This window comes from Ovis canadensis, chromosome 18 (genome assembly GCF_042477335.2).
Source record: "Ovis canadensis isolate MfBH-ARS-UI-01 breed Bighorn chromosome 18, ARS-UI_OviCan_v2, whole genome shotgun sequence".
Classification (NCBI taxonomy): Eukaryota; Metazoa; Chordata; class Mammalia; order Artiodactyla; family Bovidae; genus Ovis; species Ovis canadensis.
In genome coordinates this window covers 80,085,827-80,106,001 of record NC_091262.1, presented here as the reverse complement: position 1 = coordinate 80,106,001, position 20,175 = coordinate 80,085,827, and the positions used below count along the sequence as shown (strand labels likewise).

Genomic DNA, 20,175 nt, shown 5'->3' with positions numbered 1-20,175 from the left:
CAGAGACGCCGATGGCATCCCTGTCTGGACTAGCCCCCTCCGGGAAGCCTTCCTCTCCCCGTCCTGGGCCACTGGCTGTCTTCCGGCAGCCCCAGGACCACACTGAGCACGCTCACTGCACAAAGGCACGGATCAAGCAGTGATGCCCGATTCTGATCCTGCCAAACTCCCGCACCAGTCTTTACAGCTTGTCCCTGTAGCACAGAGCTAAGGGGGGTATGCCACTGACCACCTGGAGAGGGACAGGTCCCCCCGCTGAGTGCAGAGCCTCTGCCCAGCCACCCCCCATCCTGTCGGTGCCCAGCCCCCCACCCCCCATGGTGCCCTCCAGCCTGGCTTCTGGACACTCCCATGACAGCTTTTCCTGCCCTGAGGAGGGCTTGAGCTGACTTCGAGAAAGGCACCTTTCCGGGCTCAGTGCAGAGATCCCTGCAGAACCGCCACGTGGGCAGAAAGACTATAGCTCCCAGCGCATCTGTCCAGCACGGAGGCAAACGCGAGCATCGTACTGCCCAAAGATGGGAGGTTTAAATAGGAGTTCCTCTTTATTCTTGGCTTCCTCCGTCACTTTACGTGGGTCTTTATTTACAAACAAACTGTCTGTAGTTACATCCCGTTTGGAGGTAGCATTCCTGACTGAAACATTCACGTTTTCATTTCTAAATTCTGCCAAAGGTTTTAATTTTCATCTCCCCAGGCAAATTTTATAGGCAAATTAAGTACGCTCATATTTTAGTGAAGAAGCTTTACAGTGTCTTTTATGAAAGAAGGCTGTGCTCTGAGCCGACACTTAACTGGAAATGACATGGGCACGGGCGATGTGTGTTTTGTTGGGTAGGAAATCTAACCCAAAAAAATTTGGCTTCGCTTACAGTTTAAAATAGCCTTTTTCCTTAGGCAGATCAAAGATACCTAGCATTCAGCTGTGTTCAAAGGTTGCCAGGGCATTTCTGCTTGCCAACAGCAAGGTCAAAGGGACACTCGCTAGCTGCCCTGTTGATCTGAGTGAGTCCTGTGAGTGGTTTGAAGGGTGGACAAGCTTATCTCAGGAAAGGCCAGCGGGGGTGCGTGGGGCGGACGAAGCAAAGAATCTGCCCAGAGTGCCCGCTGGAGACCTCTGCTTCTTTGTGCTTTCCCTGCAGCGGGGCTGGAAACCCTTTAAAGCCAAAGAAGTCGTCACACCCCTTCCGTGTTCTGAGAAGGTAAGAAACCCACGCGTGGTACACGGAGCCGAGGTGACACGCCAAGTACTTCCAGGTCAACTGTTAGCAGGAAACCTCATTTCACGAGGAAGAGCCCGAGGTGCAGGGAGCGCTGAGCCTAGGAGGGGGTCCAGCCCCGCAAGAGTTCCCAGAAAACTGGAGGATGTGGGGAGGCCCCCGGCCCAGAGCGATTTTTGTTCCTTCAGCCAACCTGTGTCTCAGGGATCCATGGCAGGTACTAGACTGGGGGCAGAACAGACACGCAAACCGCCCCTGCCCTCAGCCGACACTTTAGACAGAGCAGCGTGTGGCGTGTTCTGCAACCCAAGTGTCCATCCTGATGAATAGACAAATGGTGTTCCATCCACAAAATGGAATCCCCGCCTCAATGCACACGAGTCTCAGCAAGCTCTGGGAGATGGTGAAGGACAGGGGAGCCTGGCATGCTACAGTCCAGGGGCTGCAAAGAGTCGGACACGACTTAGTGACTGAAGAACAACAATCCACACAATGGAATGCTGTTCAGCCTCGAAATTCAGGAATAAAATTCTGTATGATTCCACTTACATGAGGTCCCTAGGGGAGTCACAATCACAGAGACAAAAAAGAGAATGGTGGGTACCAGCTCCAGAGGCTTTCCAGGCGGCGCTAGTGGTAAAGAACCTGCCTGCCAGTGCAGGAGACATGAGAGGCGTGAGTTCGATCCTGGGGTCGGGAAGATCCCCTGGAGGAGAGCATGGCAACCCACTCCAGTATTCTGGCCTGGAGAATCCCGTGGACAGAGGAGCCTGGTGGGCTGCAGTCCACAGAGTCACGAAGAGTCGGACACGACTGAGCGGCTTACCCTGCAGGCAGGGGCTGGGGGAGGGGAAAGTGAAAGTCGCTCAGTCGTAGCTCTTTGCGACCCCATGGACTATACAGTCCGTGGAATTCTCCAGGCCAGAACACTGGAGTGGGTAGAGGGAGGTAGTAACAGGCCCAGAGCCGTTGGGGGAGGAAGAAGAGACAGTGGCGATGGCCACACTGCTTGGATGCCACTGAACTGGACACTTAGAGATGGTCAAATGGTAAATGTTATGCTGTGTATGTTTTACCACAATTTAAGAGAAAAGAAAAGGCAGGCCTCAGCCAGGTGGCTCAGGAAACACAGGGGGAGACAGAGCCAGCAGGGCACGGGGCTGCCCCTGGAGAAGGCGGAGCACAGGGGAAACCCAGGCCTGGAGGGTCCAGGCAGGGGGTGAGAACGCGCAAGGATCGTGTGTGTGCACGCGCGCGCACAAGATGCTGGGAGAAACCCAGGTGAGGTCTGCAGAAGGCCTGAGCTAAACATTAAATGCAGGATTACTGCTGCCAGTCGACACCAATTCCCTGAGTTCTGCCGAGAAGGGGCTCACCGGGGATGACAGACAGAGGCTGAGACTGACCCTGGGGTAAGAGCCATGTGGCTGGAGGAGAGTGGGCAGGAGGGCGCCCCAGCGGCCAGGCCGTGCTCAGGGCTGGGCTCAGGCTTACGGGGGACGGGCCTGGGGCGCCTCTGCAACAGACAGGTGCGGGGCCCGAGCAGGAGGGGGCTGCAGGCGCCTCGGGTCTGATCTGGGGCCTCCCTGAGAGCCTGGGCCACCTCTGCTCATCTTCACTGTCCTGACCCCAGTGGTCAGCAAACATTTGCTGTGAACTGGCGCCTGGCTCGCCGAGCTGTTTCCTCCCCTTATTGTGGGCATCAGAAGACACAGCACCAAACACGTGGCAGAAACAAGATGGATGAAAGCTGAGTTTCTGAACCCAGGAGAATTCGGAGACTAAGAGAGAGTACTCTGGTACCTTCTCACTCCATTTTTATTCTTCAACTAACAGGCAAGAGGGGTACGCGTTCTTGGTTGTCTCCGGCTCTCTCTCTGTGACCCCAAGAACTGCAGCCCACCAGGCTCCTCTGACCATGGAAATTTCCAGGCAAGCATACTGGAGTGGGTTGCCATTTCCTTCACCAGGGGGTCTTCCCGACCCAGGGATCGAACTCGCATCTCGCATCCCCTGCACTGGCAGGTGGATTCTTTACCAACAGTGCCACCTGGGAAGCACGAAAGCTCCTCTAAATAGATGCTAATTCATTTTTAAGCACTGAAAAAGGATCGCTTGTATGGCAAGATGCTCAACTGTACTGGAAAATAAACTGCTTTGAATTTAGGCTGCAGTCCATTCTAAAGGAGATCAGCCCTGGGTGTTCTTTGGAAGGAATGATGCTGAAGCTGAAACTCTAATACTTTGGCCACCTGATGCAAAGAGTTGACTCACTGCAAAAGACTCCGATGCTGGGAGGCATTGGGGGCAGGAGGAGAAGGGGACAACAGAGGATGAGATGGCTGGATGGCATCGCCGACTTGATGCACATGAGTTTCGGTGAATTCCGGGAGTTGGTGATGGACAGGGAGGCCTGGCGTGCTGCAATTCACGGGGTTGCAAACAGTCAGATATGACTGAGCGACTGAACTGAACTGAACTGCATTCTCACAAAACGGGGGCAAGGCACACATTTTAAACTGCTATTCCAAAGTCAATTTCTAAAAACTCAGATACGTTCTCCCAACAATGGGACAACTTCTTTCCCAAAAGGCCTATCACTTATTAGCAGTTCTAAATTTCTGTCCCATGGTCTCCAATGAATTGTTATTAAGCCCTAGTTGTTTCATTATATCTTTGATTTCTCCAGAGGTCTGTCTTTTCGAAAGCAAGGAGAATGGCTTCAGGAAACAAAGTCCATGATTTATGAGCCACCTAAAAAATTCGCTCTCTTCACTTTACACTTCTACCTTCCAGACCAAAAATATTAAAAGAAAGGACTAATTCAGAGAAATCTTTGAATGAACAAGACCTGAAGGCTACATTCAGCCTCACTGTTAAAAAAAAAAAAAGATAGGAAATACTATTTTCCACTAAGGTGCAGTGGGACAGGCACCTCCTACACTCTGGCGGGAGAGTTCGCGGGGCCGCCTCTTGGACAGTATCTGTACAAGGTTCTTGAAAACGCATGACTTTTGATCAGTACCTCCCTTCCTTGATTCCAGCTTAAGGAGAGGTTCAAAGGTGTGAACAACAAAAGATTTACATTAAAGCATGGTTTACCACAGCTGAAAACCAGGGGAATATAAACAGTATAATTAATAAATGCTTCTTGTGGCTCAGATGGTAAAGTGCCTACCTACAATGGGGGAGACCTGGGTTGGGTCGGGAAGATCTCTTGGAGAAGGAAATGGCAACCCATCCAGTATTCGTGCCTGGAAAATCCCATGGACAGAGGAGTCTGTAGGCCATAGTCCATGCGGTTGCAAAGAGGTGGACACAACTGAGCGACTTCATTTTCACTTTTCACTTTCTATCTCCATTAAAGTTAGGAACAAGACAAATATGCTTGCTCACACCACCACACATTAACATCTTACTGGACTTTTCAGTCAACTCAGGAGAAAGACCCTAGAGGTATAAGAACTGGAAACACAGAGGTGAGATTACTTTTACATGCAGCTCCAATGAACAGCTGGGACACCAAAAAGAATCAGCTAGAAAACTACTGCCAACAATAAGACCATTCAGTAAGGAAGCAGGATGTGAAAGCAAAGTACAGAAGTCACCAACCTCCACTTAAACAATTAACAGCTATTTAGAAGACAGCGGAAAAGGAGAGCCCAGTTTACAGCAGCAACGGCAACAGAGTATCTGGGCACACACTAAGAAATGTGCGAATCCCTACACGAGGGCAACCTAAAAACACCCCAAAGGAAATGAAAGCGGTCTTAAACAGAAAGACACTACACTCTTAGATGAGGGGATTCAAACATCCTCAAGACGCCAATCCTCTCTAGACATTTTTTAAATTTAATGGAATCACAGCAAATACATTAGCAGCTTATTTTTTTTTTGCAATGAAACAAACCAATTCAAAGTTTCTATTGTTTGTAATAATATCATTATTGTTGTGAATAATTTTAGTATGATACAGCAACTGAATGATGTTAGAAATCAAGATTTTCAGTGTAAGATAGAGATACAACTATGAAAACTCAAGAAACACGTGAAAACAGCATAATGTTATAAAAGCACAGCTAAAATATACACATATATATTCTAGAAAATAGGTCCCTATTCTAGCTCCCTCCATCAAAAGTGCCTAAAAGCAACAGCAGGCCAGTAGCAGTGAATACTGCCTAGTGCCCTGATTTTGGTCTCTAACATTATTCTCCAGTGAAAGGAATCGTGGCTCTTTGAAAAACAGCTAATTCCAAGTCTGGGGGGAGGGGGGACATCTTAACTGTGCCAGAAACCAGGAGACAAAAATGACACCGTGCCAAAAAATACACAGCAGCTCTCCCAAATATCAGACAGTGGTTAAGACTATGCATCTGCACATAAGAAGGAATATGGTTTTAGTGGATTAAAACACACCAATATCACGGAAACACATAAGGGTAGTCACAAGAGAAAAAGGAAAAAGACCTTTCATTTTCACCATGTGAGGGAAACTGGTAACTCAAAAGCAAAGACTTAAGCTTCTCCTCACTTTCCAGTAGGAGCTGCTGCTGCTGCTAAGTTGCTTCAGTCGTGTCTGACTCTGTGTGACCCCATAGGCGGCAGCCCACCAGGCTCCCCCGTCCCTGGGATTCTCCCAGTGAGAACACTGGAGCGGGTTGCCATGTCCTTCTCCAATGCATGAAAGCGAAGAGTGAAAGTGAAGTCGCTCAGTCATGTCTGACTCTTAGTGACCCCATGGATTGCAGCCTAACAGGCTCCTCTGCCCAAGGGATTTTCCAGGCAAGAGTACTGGAGTGGGGTGCCACTGCCTTCTCCCCAGCAGGAGCTACATGTCAGGATAACCAAATAGGCCCCTCTGGTAAGAAATGGCTCTGCTTTTAGAAGGATGCCAGATCAAACACTGAAATCTCCAGTGAAACTGTTGACTCGGACAAGGATTATCAAGTGGTGTTTAAAGCACTGGCATGTGGTTGATGGGGAAGAGACACTGCAGGGGGCCAAGATACACCTTGCAGGTGGTCACAAGCACTTCGGGACTGCAGGGAAGACACGGGGCACTGGAGACAGGGACGTGTCACCACCTCCCACGGCACAGGGGCGAGATGTAGCCTCCCACCTTCTTGTCACACACAGCACACACCTCGCCCAACAGGGAAGCTGTCTCCAGTTACACAGCATCACTTCTGATACAGTTTGTCCCAAAAAAGGTTTCCACTTTCAGGAGCTACTGGAAATCAGGGGGATACTTCACAAGGCAAGCTCCTTGGCTAATCTAACACGTCATACAACTTGTTGTGGCTTATGGCACTCCCAGACTAGTAGTGACCCCAGGGGTCTTGCAGAGGCGAAAACAAACCCCTGCTGGAGAAGATCCCTTCATTCTAGGTTTTAGTTTATTTCAAATGTTTGAGTAGAATGACCAGCATACACTAAAGAATAATCAGGGACATAAGGAAGTAAGACATCATGAGCAACATGTGACAAGGACTTCAGATGCTGGTATTATCTGACACGGACTATAAAGCAGCTGTGCTGACCGAAAGACATGACATCTGCAAAAGAATAGGAAACTATTAAAAAAAAAATCACACAGCAGATTAGAAATAGAACTTCCATAAATGAAAAAAAGTATACCTGAAATTTAACAATTTGTGACTGTATTTTATGTTTCATTTATTTTCACTATATTTTATGGAAGTATTAGATGGGTTGAAAACTAAAAAGAAAACTGGTCCTTCACCATGGGTAACATGAAACTCCAGTCACGAACATAGCACCGTTTCACAAAAATGCTGAAAAATACAGATGAGGAGTAAAGAAAGATAGTAAATGAAAGATTCCCAAACCTATTTGATTAGAGCCAAAGTTGGATGGGGAGAGAAACTTAATATAGAGATAACAATCGAAGAAACAACGGTATATTTCCTCAGTTGTGCGGGAACTTTCCATACAACTGAGGAAATATAACAATCCAAGATTCAAAGTGAACTGCAAAAAAGACTGATAAAAAAGAAATCCATACTTGGACACCTGGTAGTGGAATCACTGAAAAAAAGAAATCTCTCTCTTTTTTTTTTTTTTTTGTACCACCAACTGACTTCATTGGTGGTACAGTGGATAAGAATCTTCCTGCCAGCCAGGGGACACGGGTTCGATCCCTGGTCTGGGGAGAGCCTATGTGCCACGGGCAACTCAAGCCTGTGCACCACCACTACTGAGCCCGTGCTTCAGGGCCCGTGCTCTGCAACAAGAGAAGCCGCCTCAGTGAGGAACCCGCACACCGCAGCTAGAGAAAAGCCCACGCGGCAGGGGAGACCCAGCACTGTCAAAAATAAATAAATAATTATCATTAAAAAACCCAACCGTGTCTTGGTCAAAATCAGAAAAGTGGCCAGGAATCACAACGCTTTCCGAAAGAATGAATTTGGCTTCTCAGTGCTAATGGAAGTCAAAAAGCAACGAAATGCTTGGCTTCAATGCACTGAAGGAACGTAACAATCCACAGTTAGATACTCAGTGATAAACAGTGTTTGCTGCCAGCAGATCCTCATTAAAGAAAATTCTGAATGATGCATTCAAACAAGAATTTGACCTCACAGGGAAAGTCTGAGATGCAAAATGGAATGAAGACTAAAAAGATGAAGTAGACAGATCTAAACGGTTATCAACAGAACAAAACAGTAATGATGTTACGGAGGGCTTAAAATGGTTGGAATTCAGATATCCAATAATGGAGAAGTCCAAAGATACAGCAGTAGCAGCCTATCTTTTCTAAGGCATAACTGACATATTATATTAGTATCAGGTGCACAACAAGCTGTTCAGTTGCAAAGCCAAGTCCAGCTCTTTGCAACCCCAAGGACTGCAGCACGCCAGGCTGCCCTGTCCTTCACTCTCTCCTGGAGTTTGCTCAAATTCACATCTATTGAGTCGGTGATGCCATCCAACCATCTCATCCTCTGCCACCCCCTTCTCCTCCTGCCCTCAATCTTTCCCAGCATCAGGATCTTTACCAATGAGTTGGCTCTTTGCATTAGTACCTACTGCAAAATGATCACCACAATAAGTCTAGTTAATAGTTAACATCCCTTACCAGACATAGTTACAGAATATTTCACTTCTTGTGATGGGAACTTTGACGATCTCGTCTCTTAGCAACTTTCAAACAGTCACCACAGTATTATTAACTATAGTCACTGCGCTGTATATTACACCCCTAGGACTTCTTTAACTGGACGTTCGTAGCATTCGAGTTCCTTCACCCGTTTCACCTATGGCTCCACACCCCGCCTCTGGCAACCCTTTTTTAAATTAACAAACTTTACGGATTCAGTTCAGTTCAGTTCAGTCGCTCAGTCGTGTCCGACTCTTTGCGACCCCATGAATCGCAGCACGCCTAAGGTTTATAGAAAAACTGAATGCACGGAGTTCCCATACCTCTGCCTCCCCTCCCCTAGTTTCTTCTATCACTAACACCTTGCAGTAATGTGATATGTTTCTTACAACTGAAGAGCCAACACTGATACATTATTAACGAAAGACCACAGGAAGGATTCATTTTGTATTGTACGTTCTGCGGGTTTTGACAGATATAAAAAGCCACGTGTTTACCACATGGCAACATACAGAGCAGTTCACTGCCCTAAAAATCTCCTGTGCGCTGTCTATTCACCCTCCTGTTCTCCAACCACTGGTCTTTCCACCATCTCTCTAGTTTTGTCTTTTCCAGAATGTCATACAGTAAGACTCGTGCAGAAGGCAGCCTTTTCAGGCTGGCTCTTTTCACTTAGTACTATGCATTGAAGGTTCCTGCATGACTTTTCATGGCCTGGCAGCTCATTCCTTTGTACTGCTGAATAACATGCCATTATCTGGCTGGTCTGTTTATCCATTCACCTACTGAAGGACATCTTGGTTGCTTCCAAGTTTTGGATATTATGAAAAAAGGGTGGCGTCGTTTTTTTAACCACCCCAAATTCTTATGCAAAATTATACAGTGCAACTAAGATGGCAAAACAAATGCCCATGGCTAATATCGACAACAAAATTGGGTGAAAATGTGTCCCCCAAAGACATGTGAGCATATGGGTTAGACCACCAGCAGCCACAGGCCGGTGTGTGCTCAGTGTCTGTGGGGAAGATGTCAGAGAGAAGCAATGAGTGTCCTCCACAGGGAAGAACTCTGAAACAACCAAAGAGCTGGGTGGACCCCCCTTGAGAACAGCAGCTGAAAGCAGAAGGGGTCTGTACACCCACAACGGGTGAGGGCAAGGAGTCCGCAGCCGCGACTGAAGGGGCCTTGGGAACCCTCGACATTCAGCAGCCGTAGCTTCCTCCCAGAACTAGGTCACACTCGGGACAGACTGCTGGGCAGAGGATCCAGAGTGGTCAGCAGGGAGGCAGGAGAGGGGCTGGAGAACGCAGGTCTGGTATTAGCAGGAGAAGAGACCAAATCAGGACACTCAGGAGGTCAGGCACCATATTTTTGAAAATTTCACAAAAAATTAACTGGAGCTAGAGCTCCAGAACCCCAGCTCCGCTTTATTTTCACACATGCACGAGCACCAGGTGGGCTCAAAGTCAAGTCCCACATGGAGTTCTTATAAGGAAAAAGCGAAAGGGGACTGAACGACACCTACGCAGCAGGAAAAGCATTACAGGGAGACAGCCCACAAAAATGCGAAGAGCTGCAGCCTAACATTTCAAGATGAGACAAAAGACACTAAAGGAATCACATAATGTGTCAAAGGACTACATGAATATTAATAGGAAAGCTCAGAGGTAGGTAATAACTCTGTAAAGAATTAAAAGAAGAAAATCATTTCAGAAATGAAGATTCACTTAAGAGAATATGGGAGCAACTAAACACAACATGAAATGCCTCGCAGGTAACAGCACATAAAAAAGAGGCAAAAAAAAAAAAACCAATTAAATAAAAAAGGGAGACAACAAATACAAAAAACAGGCAAAGAAGAGTCAGTGTTTGTACAACAGGAGTCTCCAGAGGAGTAAATGAAAGCAAGCAGAGAGACCAAATCCTCAAAATAATAATCATCCAAGAAAAAGAGACTTGGTGTTATCACTGTGAAAGAACACAGCACGTATGTGGGAAAGTCAACCCAGAATGATATACTCTGAAATCACTGGACTTTAAAGGGGGGAAAAAAACTGTTTAGGCATGAAAGCAAACAGACCAAATAACCTGTAAGAGAGAAAAGAAAGTTAAACTGACATCAGAGTCGGACAGCGGTACTTTATTGCAGAAGGAAATGGAGAACACCCTTAACATACACATGAAGAGAAAACCTGAACCAGGGACGTTCTACCCAGACGCTTTCTGAGGTCTGAGACAGAAGGCTCCCAGAGAGGACGCTCCCTGCACAGCAAAGTGCCGAGAAGCAGCGCAGAGATGGCGGTGAGCGTCAGCCGCGCTCCTGCGGAGGACTAGTGCAAGCAGCGATGCGGCAAGACAGTACAGTCTGTCACGGCCGGTGACCAGCTCTGACAACGAAGACAGGGCAAAGCTATTAAAAAAAAGGGCGGGGGGAGGGAGGCAATGAAAAGATGCCCAAATTTCAACCTTTCAGTCATCTACCGGTCCAACATTGGTATTATTTGTCTGAAAATACACTTTGTCTAATGTGGGATAAAAAGAAAGTCGCTCAGTCGTGTCTGACTTTGTGACCCCATGGACTATGTAGTCCATGGAATTCTCCAGGCCAGAATACTGGAGTGGGTAGCCTTTTCCTCCTACAGGGGATCTGCCCGACCCAGGAATCGAACTGGGGTCTCCTGCGTTACAGGTGGATTCTTTACCAACTGAGCTATCAGGGAAGCCCAATGTGAGATAGAGTAAATGAATAATTATCTGATATTTAAGTTCTATTTATTATCTCTGATGTCCCTGAGAACCAGAAATATTCATGTGACTAAAAGGAGGTGTAAGACAGAAATTAAATAAATGCCTGAACTTGAATGGAGAGTATCAGCAGGAATTCCTGATGCGCTATGTCCTAAAAAAAAACGTTATTTTCTAGTGCGGTCCACTGAAAAGTCTTGTAAACAGTGACCATTCCAATAGCAAAGAGAATCCTGGCACTCAGACCTGGTCTTGAAATACCATCCCCCACTGAAACAAAGCAGGGACTTCTTGGACAAATGGCTGATTCTAAAACTTGTACGGAAATGAAAAGAGCCAAGGCAATTCTGAAGAAAAAGCTGAAGGACTTAAGGCTACTCGATACCAAGACCTACTAGGGTGTGTTAGTGCTTCCCAGACACAACCCAGGCAAGCCCGTGGAACAAAACAGGGCCCAGAAACGGGTCTGCACTGCGATGGTCCTTTATTCACAAAAAGATAACACCACAGTGAGTGAAGGAAGGGTGACCTTTCTTTCCAACAAAGGTGCTGTGCCAGGGAGCACGGTAAAAAGGGGAAAAGGAAAAACACGGGAAAAAGGAACTGTGATCTCTAACATCACAGCAGGCACAAAACTTAATTCGACGTGGACTGTACGGTTCAAGCTGAAAGGGCAAAGAAAGTTTTAGGAAAAACAACGTAAGGTAACATCTTCATTACTTGGTGGAAAGCAAAGATTTACTCAACAGGCCAAAGTACTGTCAAAGCGCTAATGTCTTTGAGAGTGAAAACTCAAGAGTAGAAGAAAATGTGTAGTTCCCATATCTACAAGGACCTACTCCTGAACTCCAACAAATCTATGTTTTTTAAAAAAAATCTTAACAATCCAATGAGAAAGAAAGGCCCAGAGACTTAAGCCTGTATTTCAGAAAAGAATACATCTGAGCAGATGATAAACCTACAAAGAGATGCTTACCTTCATTCGTCATCAGCTGGCTTTGAAACCAGCTCATCACAATGGCTAAAATGAAAGACAAACTACAGTGGAACAAGGTATTTATAACACGTATATAGCCAACAGAAAGTTCACATCCAGAATAAAGAAATCTTCAGAAAAATGAAGAAAATGTCAGGCAGTCCAATGGGAAAGGACCGATAAACATTTGTAAGGGTACCTGGCCTCATGATAGAAATGAAAATTAAAGCAGCAGTGGGCTCCTATAATGAGATCCTGTTGGCCTGCGGTAAAGTAGGCATATAGATTGATATGACAAAATTGAGAGTCCAGAAATTAATTTTTACATGTATGGTCAATTGGTTTTTGATAAGGATACCAAGGCAACTGGGCTTCCCAGGTGGCGCGAGTGGTAAAGAACCTGCCTGCTGATGCAGGCGACACAAGAGACTCGGATTCAATTCCTGGGTGGGGAAGATCCCCTGGAGGAGGGCATGGCAACCCACTCCAGTATTACTGCCTGGAGAATCCCACAGATAGAGGAGCCTGGCAGGCTACAGTCCACAGGGCCACGAAGAGTCAGACATGACTGAAGTGACAGCGTGCATACACGCACCTTAGCACGCCGCCCTAACGGCAGAAAGAAAGAGGAAGTAAAGAGCCTCCTGATGAGGGTAAAAGAAGAGAGTCGAAAAGCTGGCTTAAAACTCAGCATTCAAAAAACTAAGACCATGGCATCTGGTCCCATCACTTCATGGCAAATAGATTAGGAAAAAGTGGAAACAGTGGCATATTTTATTTTCTTGGGTTCCAAAATCACTGCGGACGGTGACTGCAGCCATGAAATTAAAAGACGCTTGCTTCCTTCTTGGGAGAAAAGCTATCACAAACCTAGACAGTATATTAAAAAACAGTCATCACTTTCCTGACTAAGGTCCGTTTAGTCAAAGTTATGGTTTTTCCAGCAGTCATGTAGGGATGTGAGAGTTGGACCATAAAAACAGTTGAGTGCTGAAGAATTGATGCTTTTGGAGTGTGGTGCTACAGAAGACTCTTAGGGATCCCTTGAACAGCAAGGAGATCAAACCAGTCAATCCTAAAAGAAATCAACCCTGAATATTCACTGGAAGGACTGATGCCAAAGCTCTAATACTTTGGCCACCTGATGTGAAGAGCTGACTCACTGGAAAAGACCCTTTTGCTGGCAAAGACTGAAGGCAGGATGAGAAGGGGACAACCAAGGATGAGATGGTTGGATGGCATCACCGACTCAATGGACATAAGTTTGAGCAAATTCTGGGACATAGTGAAGGACAGGGAAGCCTGGTGTGCTATACAGTCCACGGGGTCACAAAGAGTCGGACATGACTTAGTGACCGACCAACAAAGAGGCGGAAAGCAAATCAGTGGCCGCCTGGAGCTGGGATAGGAGTGCGGGCTGATGGCAATTGAGCATAAGGGGCGATGGAAACATTCTAAAACTATTAATACATTGTGGTAATGGCTGCACAACTCTACATGTTAATTATAATAATACTCATTTCCAATTATAATTAGTGAATTCTATAGTATGTAAGTTATGCCTCAATAAAACTTTTAAAAAGGCTATATTTTAGAAAAAGCAAGAAAAATCTATGGGCAGAGCTAAAATTATACTCAGAGGAACACGTGGCTTTAAGTTAAGTGAACTCTGTATATAAACACTGAGGGAAAAAAAAAGAAAAGAAAACAGGATAATTAAAAGTGGAAATGAAGTATATTGAAAAGGAAATAATCAGAAGAATAAATGAACTCACAAGGAGACAGCACCACCACAGAGGTAGGAGAAACTAAGAGATTCTTTAAAGAGCACAGTGTGTGAGTTAACACGTGACCCGGCCTAACCTGGCCTCCCAAGGCAGGGATCTGCAGATTCATCCTGAGCAAAGCACTAGGCCCAGCCGAGTTCTGCCACAACCTTTCACCCTATGCCACGGACTGTGAGATGCATCTGTTCTTCCATATTTGATCTCTGCTAAACTTGGGTGCATCAGACAACCTCTGTGAGAGAAGGCATGAGAGAGTGGTGTGCGGTTCTCTAGACGGTATCCAGGAAAGAGTGCAGAGTACCAGGACGCACACACTCTAGGTCTGATACAGTGCAGCAGTTTACAGAAAGCGAAGAAAACCATGCCCAGCGTCACGCGGTAAACGTGGAGGCAGAGAGTAACGAAGATTGAACTGAGCACAGCGTACAGCAAAGTCACACTGCGACGATCCTGAGGCTCCTCTCAGTAATGCAAGGACAGTTCAAAGCCGGAAAATTTACCCACACAGCAGTTACTGAATTAACATCCTAAGGAGAAAAACCATACAGCATCTGATAAAATGCAGCAGCGGCGCTAGGACATGACCCGCCAGCCACAGCGACACCGAAACAGCGGTGCAAAATGTGGACCGTGAAGCGGCAGCACGCCGGGCCAGCAAGATTCACCAGAAACCGAGGGCCGTTTTCCCGAGGAAAAGCTGAAGCCGGTCACCCAAACGGGAGACCACGGGGGCACGCTCACACTGCTGATATCTATGTGTTACTGGTCCCAGCTGAAGGCAAAATAAAACTAAGAGCACCAGTATTTGTTGGTACAGATGCTGGAAGAGAAAAATACCTAATTACAAATGCTGCTGCTGCGTCGCTTCAGTCGTGTCCGACTCTGTGCGACCCCATAGACGGCAGCCCACCAGGCTCCCCCGACCCTGGTTTTCTCTAAGCAAGAGTACTGGAGTGGGTTGCCATTGCCTTCTCCAATGCATGAAAGTGAAAAGTGAAAGTGAAGTCGCTCAGTCGTGTCTGACTCTTAGCGACCCCATGGACTGCAGCCTGCCAGGCTCCTCCATCCGTGGGATTTTCCAGGCAAGAGTAATGGAGTGGGGTGCCACTGCCTTCTCCAATTACAAATGACAGAGCTATATATACGGATGCTAACAAAAACATTATTAAGATTAATAAGAAAATTTGGTGACAGAGTAAGAAAACATTAAAAAACCAACCGCTTTTCACTAGATTAATAGGAACGAATTAGAAGCATAAATGGAAAAGACACAACGCAAGAGTGACAAGACCTAGAAAGCGCTTGGGAGGAAATTTAACACAGGGTAGAGAATCCCAGGAAAAGTCATAAAACCTTACGAAAAGTCAGAAAACAAGAGCTGAAAAAGCGAGGCAGCGTACCACTGTCCTAGACGGGTAGAGTATCATGAAAACAGAATTCCACCAGGAACTATATCTTTACTGTAATTCCAGTCAATTCCTATTTTTTTCTGAACCAGACAAAACGTGCTCTGACGTGCTTCAATTCAGTTCAGTTCAGTCGCTCAGTCGTATCCAACTCTGCGACCCCATGAATCGCAGCACGCCAGGCCTCCCTGTCCATCACCAACTCCCGGAGTTCACTCAGACTCACGTCCATCGGGTCTGTGATGCCATCCAGCCATCTCATCCTCTGTCCTCCCCTTCTCCTCCTGCCCCCAATCCCTCCCAGCATCAGAGTCTTTTCCAATGAGTCAGCTCTTCGCATCAGTGGCCGAAGTACTGGAGTTTCAGCTTTAGCATCATTCCTTCCAAAGAACACCCAGGGCTGATCTCCTTCAGAATGGACTGGTTGGATCTCCTTGCAGTCCAAGGGACTCTCAAGAGTCTTCTCCAACACCACAGTTCAAAAGCATCAATTCTTCGGCGCTCAGCCTTCTTCACAGTCCAACTCTCACATCCATACGTGACCACAGGAGAAACCATAGCCTTGACTGGACGGACCTTAGTCGGCAAAGTAAGAGGCGCTAATGTTTTAGAACAGCCAGGAAAGATGCACCACGCAAGACCGATGAGGGGCATGGCTTGGCCAGGGTGAGACTCAGGCTACGTGGGTGTGTCTTTCTGGGTGCAAGAAGGGAAGGGGTCGGCCTGGTGGGGCACAGCCTCGTGGGCAGGGGCCGACCTCCAGCTGGGACAGGCCCTGGGGACAACGCCCACGTCTGAAGGCTCAGCACAGTGGCCCCAGGAGCAGGGACAGCAGGCGGCCCTTCACTCGCTCCCGGGGGGTTCCCCCTGGTGAAGGAGGCGCTGGCTCCAGGAGAGCAGGCCCTGGGGTTTCCTGGATGGGGAACCCCCAGAACCTAGAGCAGGGCTGGTGTGGGGGTGTTCCACACGGTGTCTGGTGAATGGCTGAACAGCACCAGAAAGGCACGGACTATTAGGGAGGGAAGACTCCTCCAGAAGGATTTGCTAGGCACGCTATCTGCTACACAGCTAAACCAAACACAAGCCAGACACAAGCTCTGCAGAAGGCAGTGAGAGGAGAGCCTGGATCCCTAGCAAGCGAGGGGTCAGAAGTACATCCATGAATCCATCAATCCCTTCCTCCACCCACTATTCCACCCCCTCCATCCATCCACCCTCCCCAACACACTCCTCTCTCGCTCCAGTCACCCTCTCTCCACCCACCCTCCCTCCATCCATTCCCCCACCCTCTCTCTCTCCCTCCCTCCACCCCCTCTCTCCCCCCACCCTCTCTCCCCCCATCCATCCACCCTCTCTCCATCCACCCTCTCTCCCGCAAACATCTATACTGAGCTCCGGCTCTGTGCCCTGCCATGCGGAAGGCACGGGAATACACCTGTAAAGATGACAAGCTTCCTGCTGCAAGTTCATACACAAGGAAAATTAACCGTAGAAGATCCACTGTTAGGAATTTAAGGTATGAAAAATGTTTGATGCTTTATTACACTAGTCTTATAAGTTAGTAAACATAAAGCTTTTCAGAGGTTCATATTTGACTTTGGGGTCCTTACCTTGCTTCCCCAATAAGATTTTATGTACTTCAATCTCAAAATCTCTTGGAGAAGCACTTTCAGGGAGTGAATACCCCCCAGACAGAAAGGGGTGGCTGGGCCGTTTTGGGGGGAAACTTGAAGCAAAGAGCACTGTCCCCTGACTAACCTCAAGCAGGAAACCCCGGGTAGAGGGAATCCCCAAGTGACCCAGAAGGAGAAAGTCCATAAAAGACTATTGCTATCATCCTTACTTCTCCAGCACCAGAATAATGAAGAGGTTCTACCATAGTTTTTACAATTACTCTACTTGTAGTAACTCCTTTCTGGATTTCCAGAGTTCTAAGACAAACGAAAGAGGAGAATTACTTGAAAGAAAACTGGCTAGCTGAATTACAATTAACATGAAAAGTTAAGTATTTCCTCTGTGTGTGTTAAGTATTTTATACCCGTAACGTACTCATGATGACATTTTTATCGTAAATAGCTCTGGAATTTGAAATATTAGTTGGTTAAGTTAGTGGCATTCAACCTGAAAAAACTCAATAAAGAGGAAAAAATAACCCTACAGAATTTAAACACAGCAAAAGAAGCTAGCAAACCATCCAAATGTTGCTCCTCACCCCTAAGTGGGCAAACTTCAACTTTCAAAAGATGAATAATAAAAATTACCTTTTAAAGACGGTAGTTTCTGAAGTTCTCTATTATTGCTGGCGCTAAACCTGGAAGAATTTTGCCGCTTGTCTTTCTTCACTATGGGCTGAGGGGCTGGCACTTTTATTTTACTAGATACTGCAGACGGGGCAGCAATAAGACTGTTTTTCCTGCTGGGAATCTGTTTCCAAAATGAAGACAAAAACAAATAAGTATGTCAAACAGTTGTAGTTTATAGCACAATTAGAAAGGGAAAAATACACATGAAAAAGGAAAGTTTTGCTCTGGGATAGTCTCTTTCAAGCTACTAGAAAATAACTCAATTGCTTACAAGCCGCCAGAGTCTGCGGTTACATCCCACCCCAGTGATGCTTTTTTTTTGGAGATTTCACAGATACACCTAATTCCCTGCATCTTTCGAACTTCTGAATATAGGGCTGATGTATACATAGGTTGATGACAGTGACCCTTGAAAAATGCTCATATCCTAATTTCTGGAACCTATGAAAATGTTTCCTCACTTGGCAAAAGGGACTTTTGCCCACTCTTAGGTATGTAGCCAAATGAACTGAAAGAGTGGTGCTGAAGCGAAGCCTTGCACACCAGTGTTCACAGTGGCACTATTCACAACCACCAAAGACAGGAAAGCCCACCTGTCTATCAAATGATAACGCACAACATGGTATATCCACACATCGGAGTACTACTCAGCCACGAAAAGCAGTGATGTACAGAGACAAGCCGCAAACCTGGTGGACCTTGAAAACACCACGCGCCATGAAAGAAGCCAGCCGCAAAAGGCCACGTACTGTATGACCCCCTCTGTACAAAGCAACCAGGACAGGGAAATCCACAGAGAGACGGCAGGTGAGTGGTTGTCAGGGCCTAGCAGTGCGGGAGGTGAAAAGCGAAGGCGCGATGCTTAGGGGGTTCCCTTCCGGGGTGACGACCATGTCTGCAACTAGACAGTGGCGACGGCTGCGCAACACGGTGAATGGACGAAGTGTCGCTTGGGGTACATGTCGTGCTGTGTATCTTTTACCACATATAAGAAAGGATGCCATCTGTTCCCTTTCAGCTTGTTTACAGAAGCCCCTGCCCTCAACCCACTGTCTCGGGCAGAACCAGGAGCTTCCTTGTCCTGTGACCCTCCACTGACCTCTAAACAGGGCCTGGCGCGGACAGTGGTCTCCCCTCCAAAAGAAGACTGGCAGCTCTTGGACTTTTGAACTATGAATGCCAGCTCACATCAAGGACAGCGCCAGCCACGCACAAGGGAGGAACCGGTGTGGAACAGAGAGAGGCACTCCACAGCTGCTAACCCAGCGCTCCCAAAGGGCTTTTGTCCTTCTAGACGGACTCACAGCAGCCCTGGAGCCGCAGGCATGCACTTCCAAGGCTGCTCGGGGCTCTGGCGTGAGAAGGCGCTCGTGTCGGCTCAACAGTCAGTGATGGACAACTGGGTGCTTCCCTGGTTTAGGTGTTTACACACAAAATGAAAACTCAACCGTCCATCTTGAAATTACAAGAAATTTTTCTAAAGAAGAATGATACTGTCTAAACTACTTGACTTGGGTAAGATCTAAGCAGACTAACTTCTTCCTTTCCTTGCCACTCCGGGAAAGGAGGTGATGGGCAGTTTCATTTTTATGTATCCACTCAGTGAGGTGAGAGGTACTCCGAGACTGGCTTCAGCCTTGTTTGTTTTTGGATCAGTAATGGAAAATGATCATTATTATTAATATCTGGATGCGCTGTGTGGCCTGCAGGATCTTAGTTCCTCCACCGGGGATGGAAGCTGCGCCTCCTGCCGTGGAAGCATGGAGTTGTAACCACTGGACCGCCAGGGAAGTCCGATGGGAAGTTTATCAAACTCAGAATTATTTATCAAAAGAGCTGCCCTTTTCCTTCCACTGGACGTCGCTGCAATTCAGCGGGCTCTGGAGGTTCTGAAGCGAGGGTGCTGACCCCCACCGCTATGTCAGAGGCAGCTGCATTTCCAGGTGGGACGTGGGGGCCTCGGGATGCCCTGAAGCTCACATGAAGCCCCATCAGTGAAGTGGGGCAGGACCACTCTTCTCAGCTCAGGGCCTCTTTACAGCAGGGCTGTGCGGACTCTGGGGGGTGGGGCGTCTATCACTGCTGGTTGTCGGGACCCTCGAGGCCTTGGCAGTGGGCTCTTGGAGGGCTGGGCAGGGGGAGTCTGTCAGGCGCCCCCTGCCCAGCCCCTGCACACCGCTGCGCCCCCAGGGAGGGGCACAGCAAGAGGTGTGTCTGCTGGGGGCATGAGACTCCCCACCTTCCCATGTCTTGCAAGCAGCCCAGGGGAGGGGCTTCCTCACCCTCAGGAAAAGCGGTCCTTGGCAGTTTCTAACGTGAGGTGCTTCAAGCCTGAAGGTCTCTGGACCCAGCAGTATGCCCAAATCCCCCACTTCCTATACAGCCAGGCAACTGCACCCCCATAAAGTCAGAGTGAAAAGAAATGTGGACAGCAATATATGGGTATTTGTCAGCTTCTCAGTATTCTGAGATATTTCATTCAAACAGCAAAACAGACAACTGGATTTGTGATAAAGCCTCATTTCTAGATGTTTCCCCATACAGGGGATCACTACTAAACAAGCACCTCTTTCCTGCCATTCAAACACTGCAATTTGAAAAATTCACAATTAGCTGAA

The 20,175-nt window shown here is 47.3% G+C and overlaps 1 protein-coding gene across 12 annotated transcripts in view; it reads right to left on the bottom strand.

Moving 5' to 3' along the window:
- PPP2R5C (protein phosphatase 2 regulatory subunit B'gamma) overlaps positions 1 to 20,175 on the bottom strand; it is a 140,219-nt gene that overhangs the window by 104,928 nt on the left and 15,116 nt on the right. For all 12 annotated transcript variants that reach the window (XR_011250388.1, XR_011250386.1, XR_011250387.1 and 9 more), the window contains exon 3: positions 17,516 to 17,678. Coding sequence is in view for 7 of the 12 variants with exons in the window: in XM_069559830.1 (XP_069415931.1) it covers positions 17,516 to 17,678 (163 nt within the window). In the remaining 5 variants the exon portion in view is untranslated. The remainder of the gene's footprint in view (positions 1 to 17,515; positions 17,679 to 20,175) is intronic.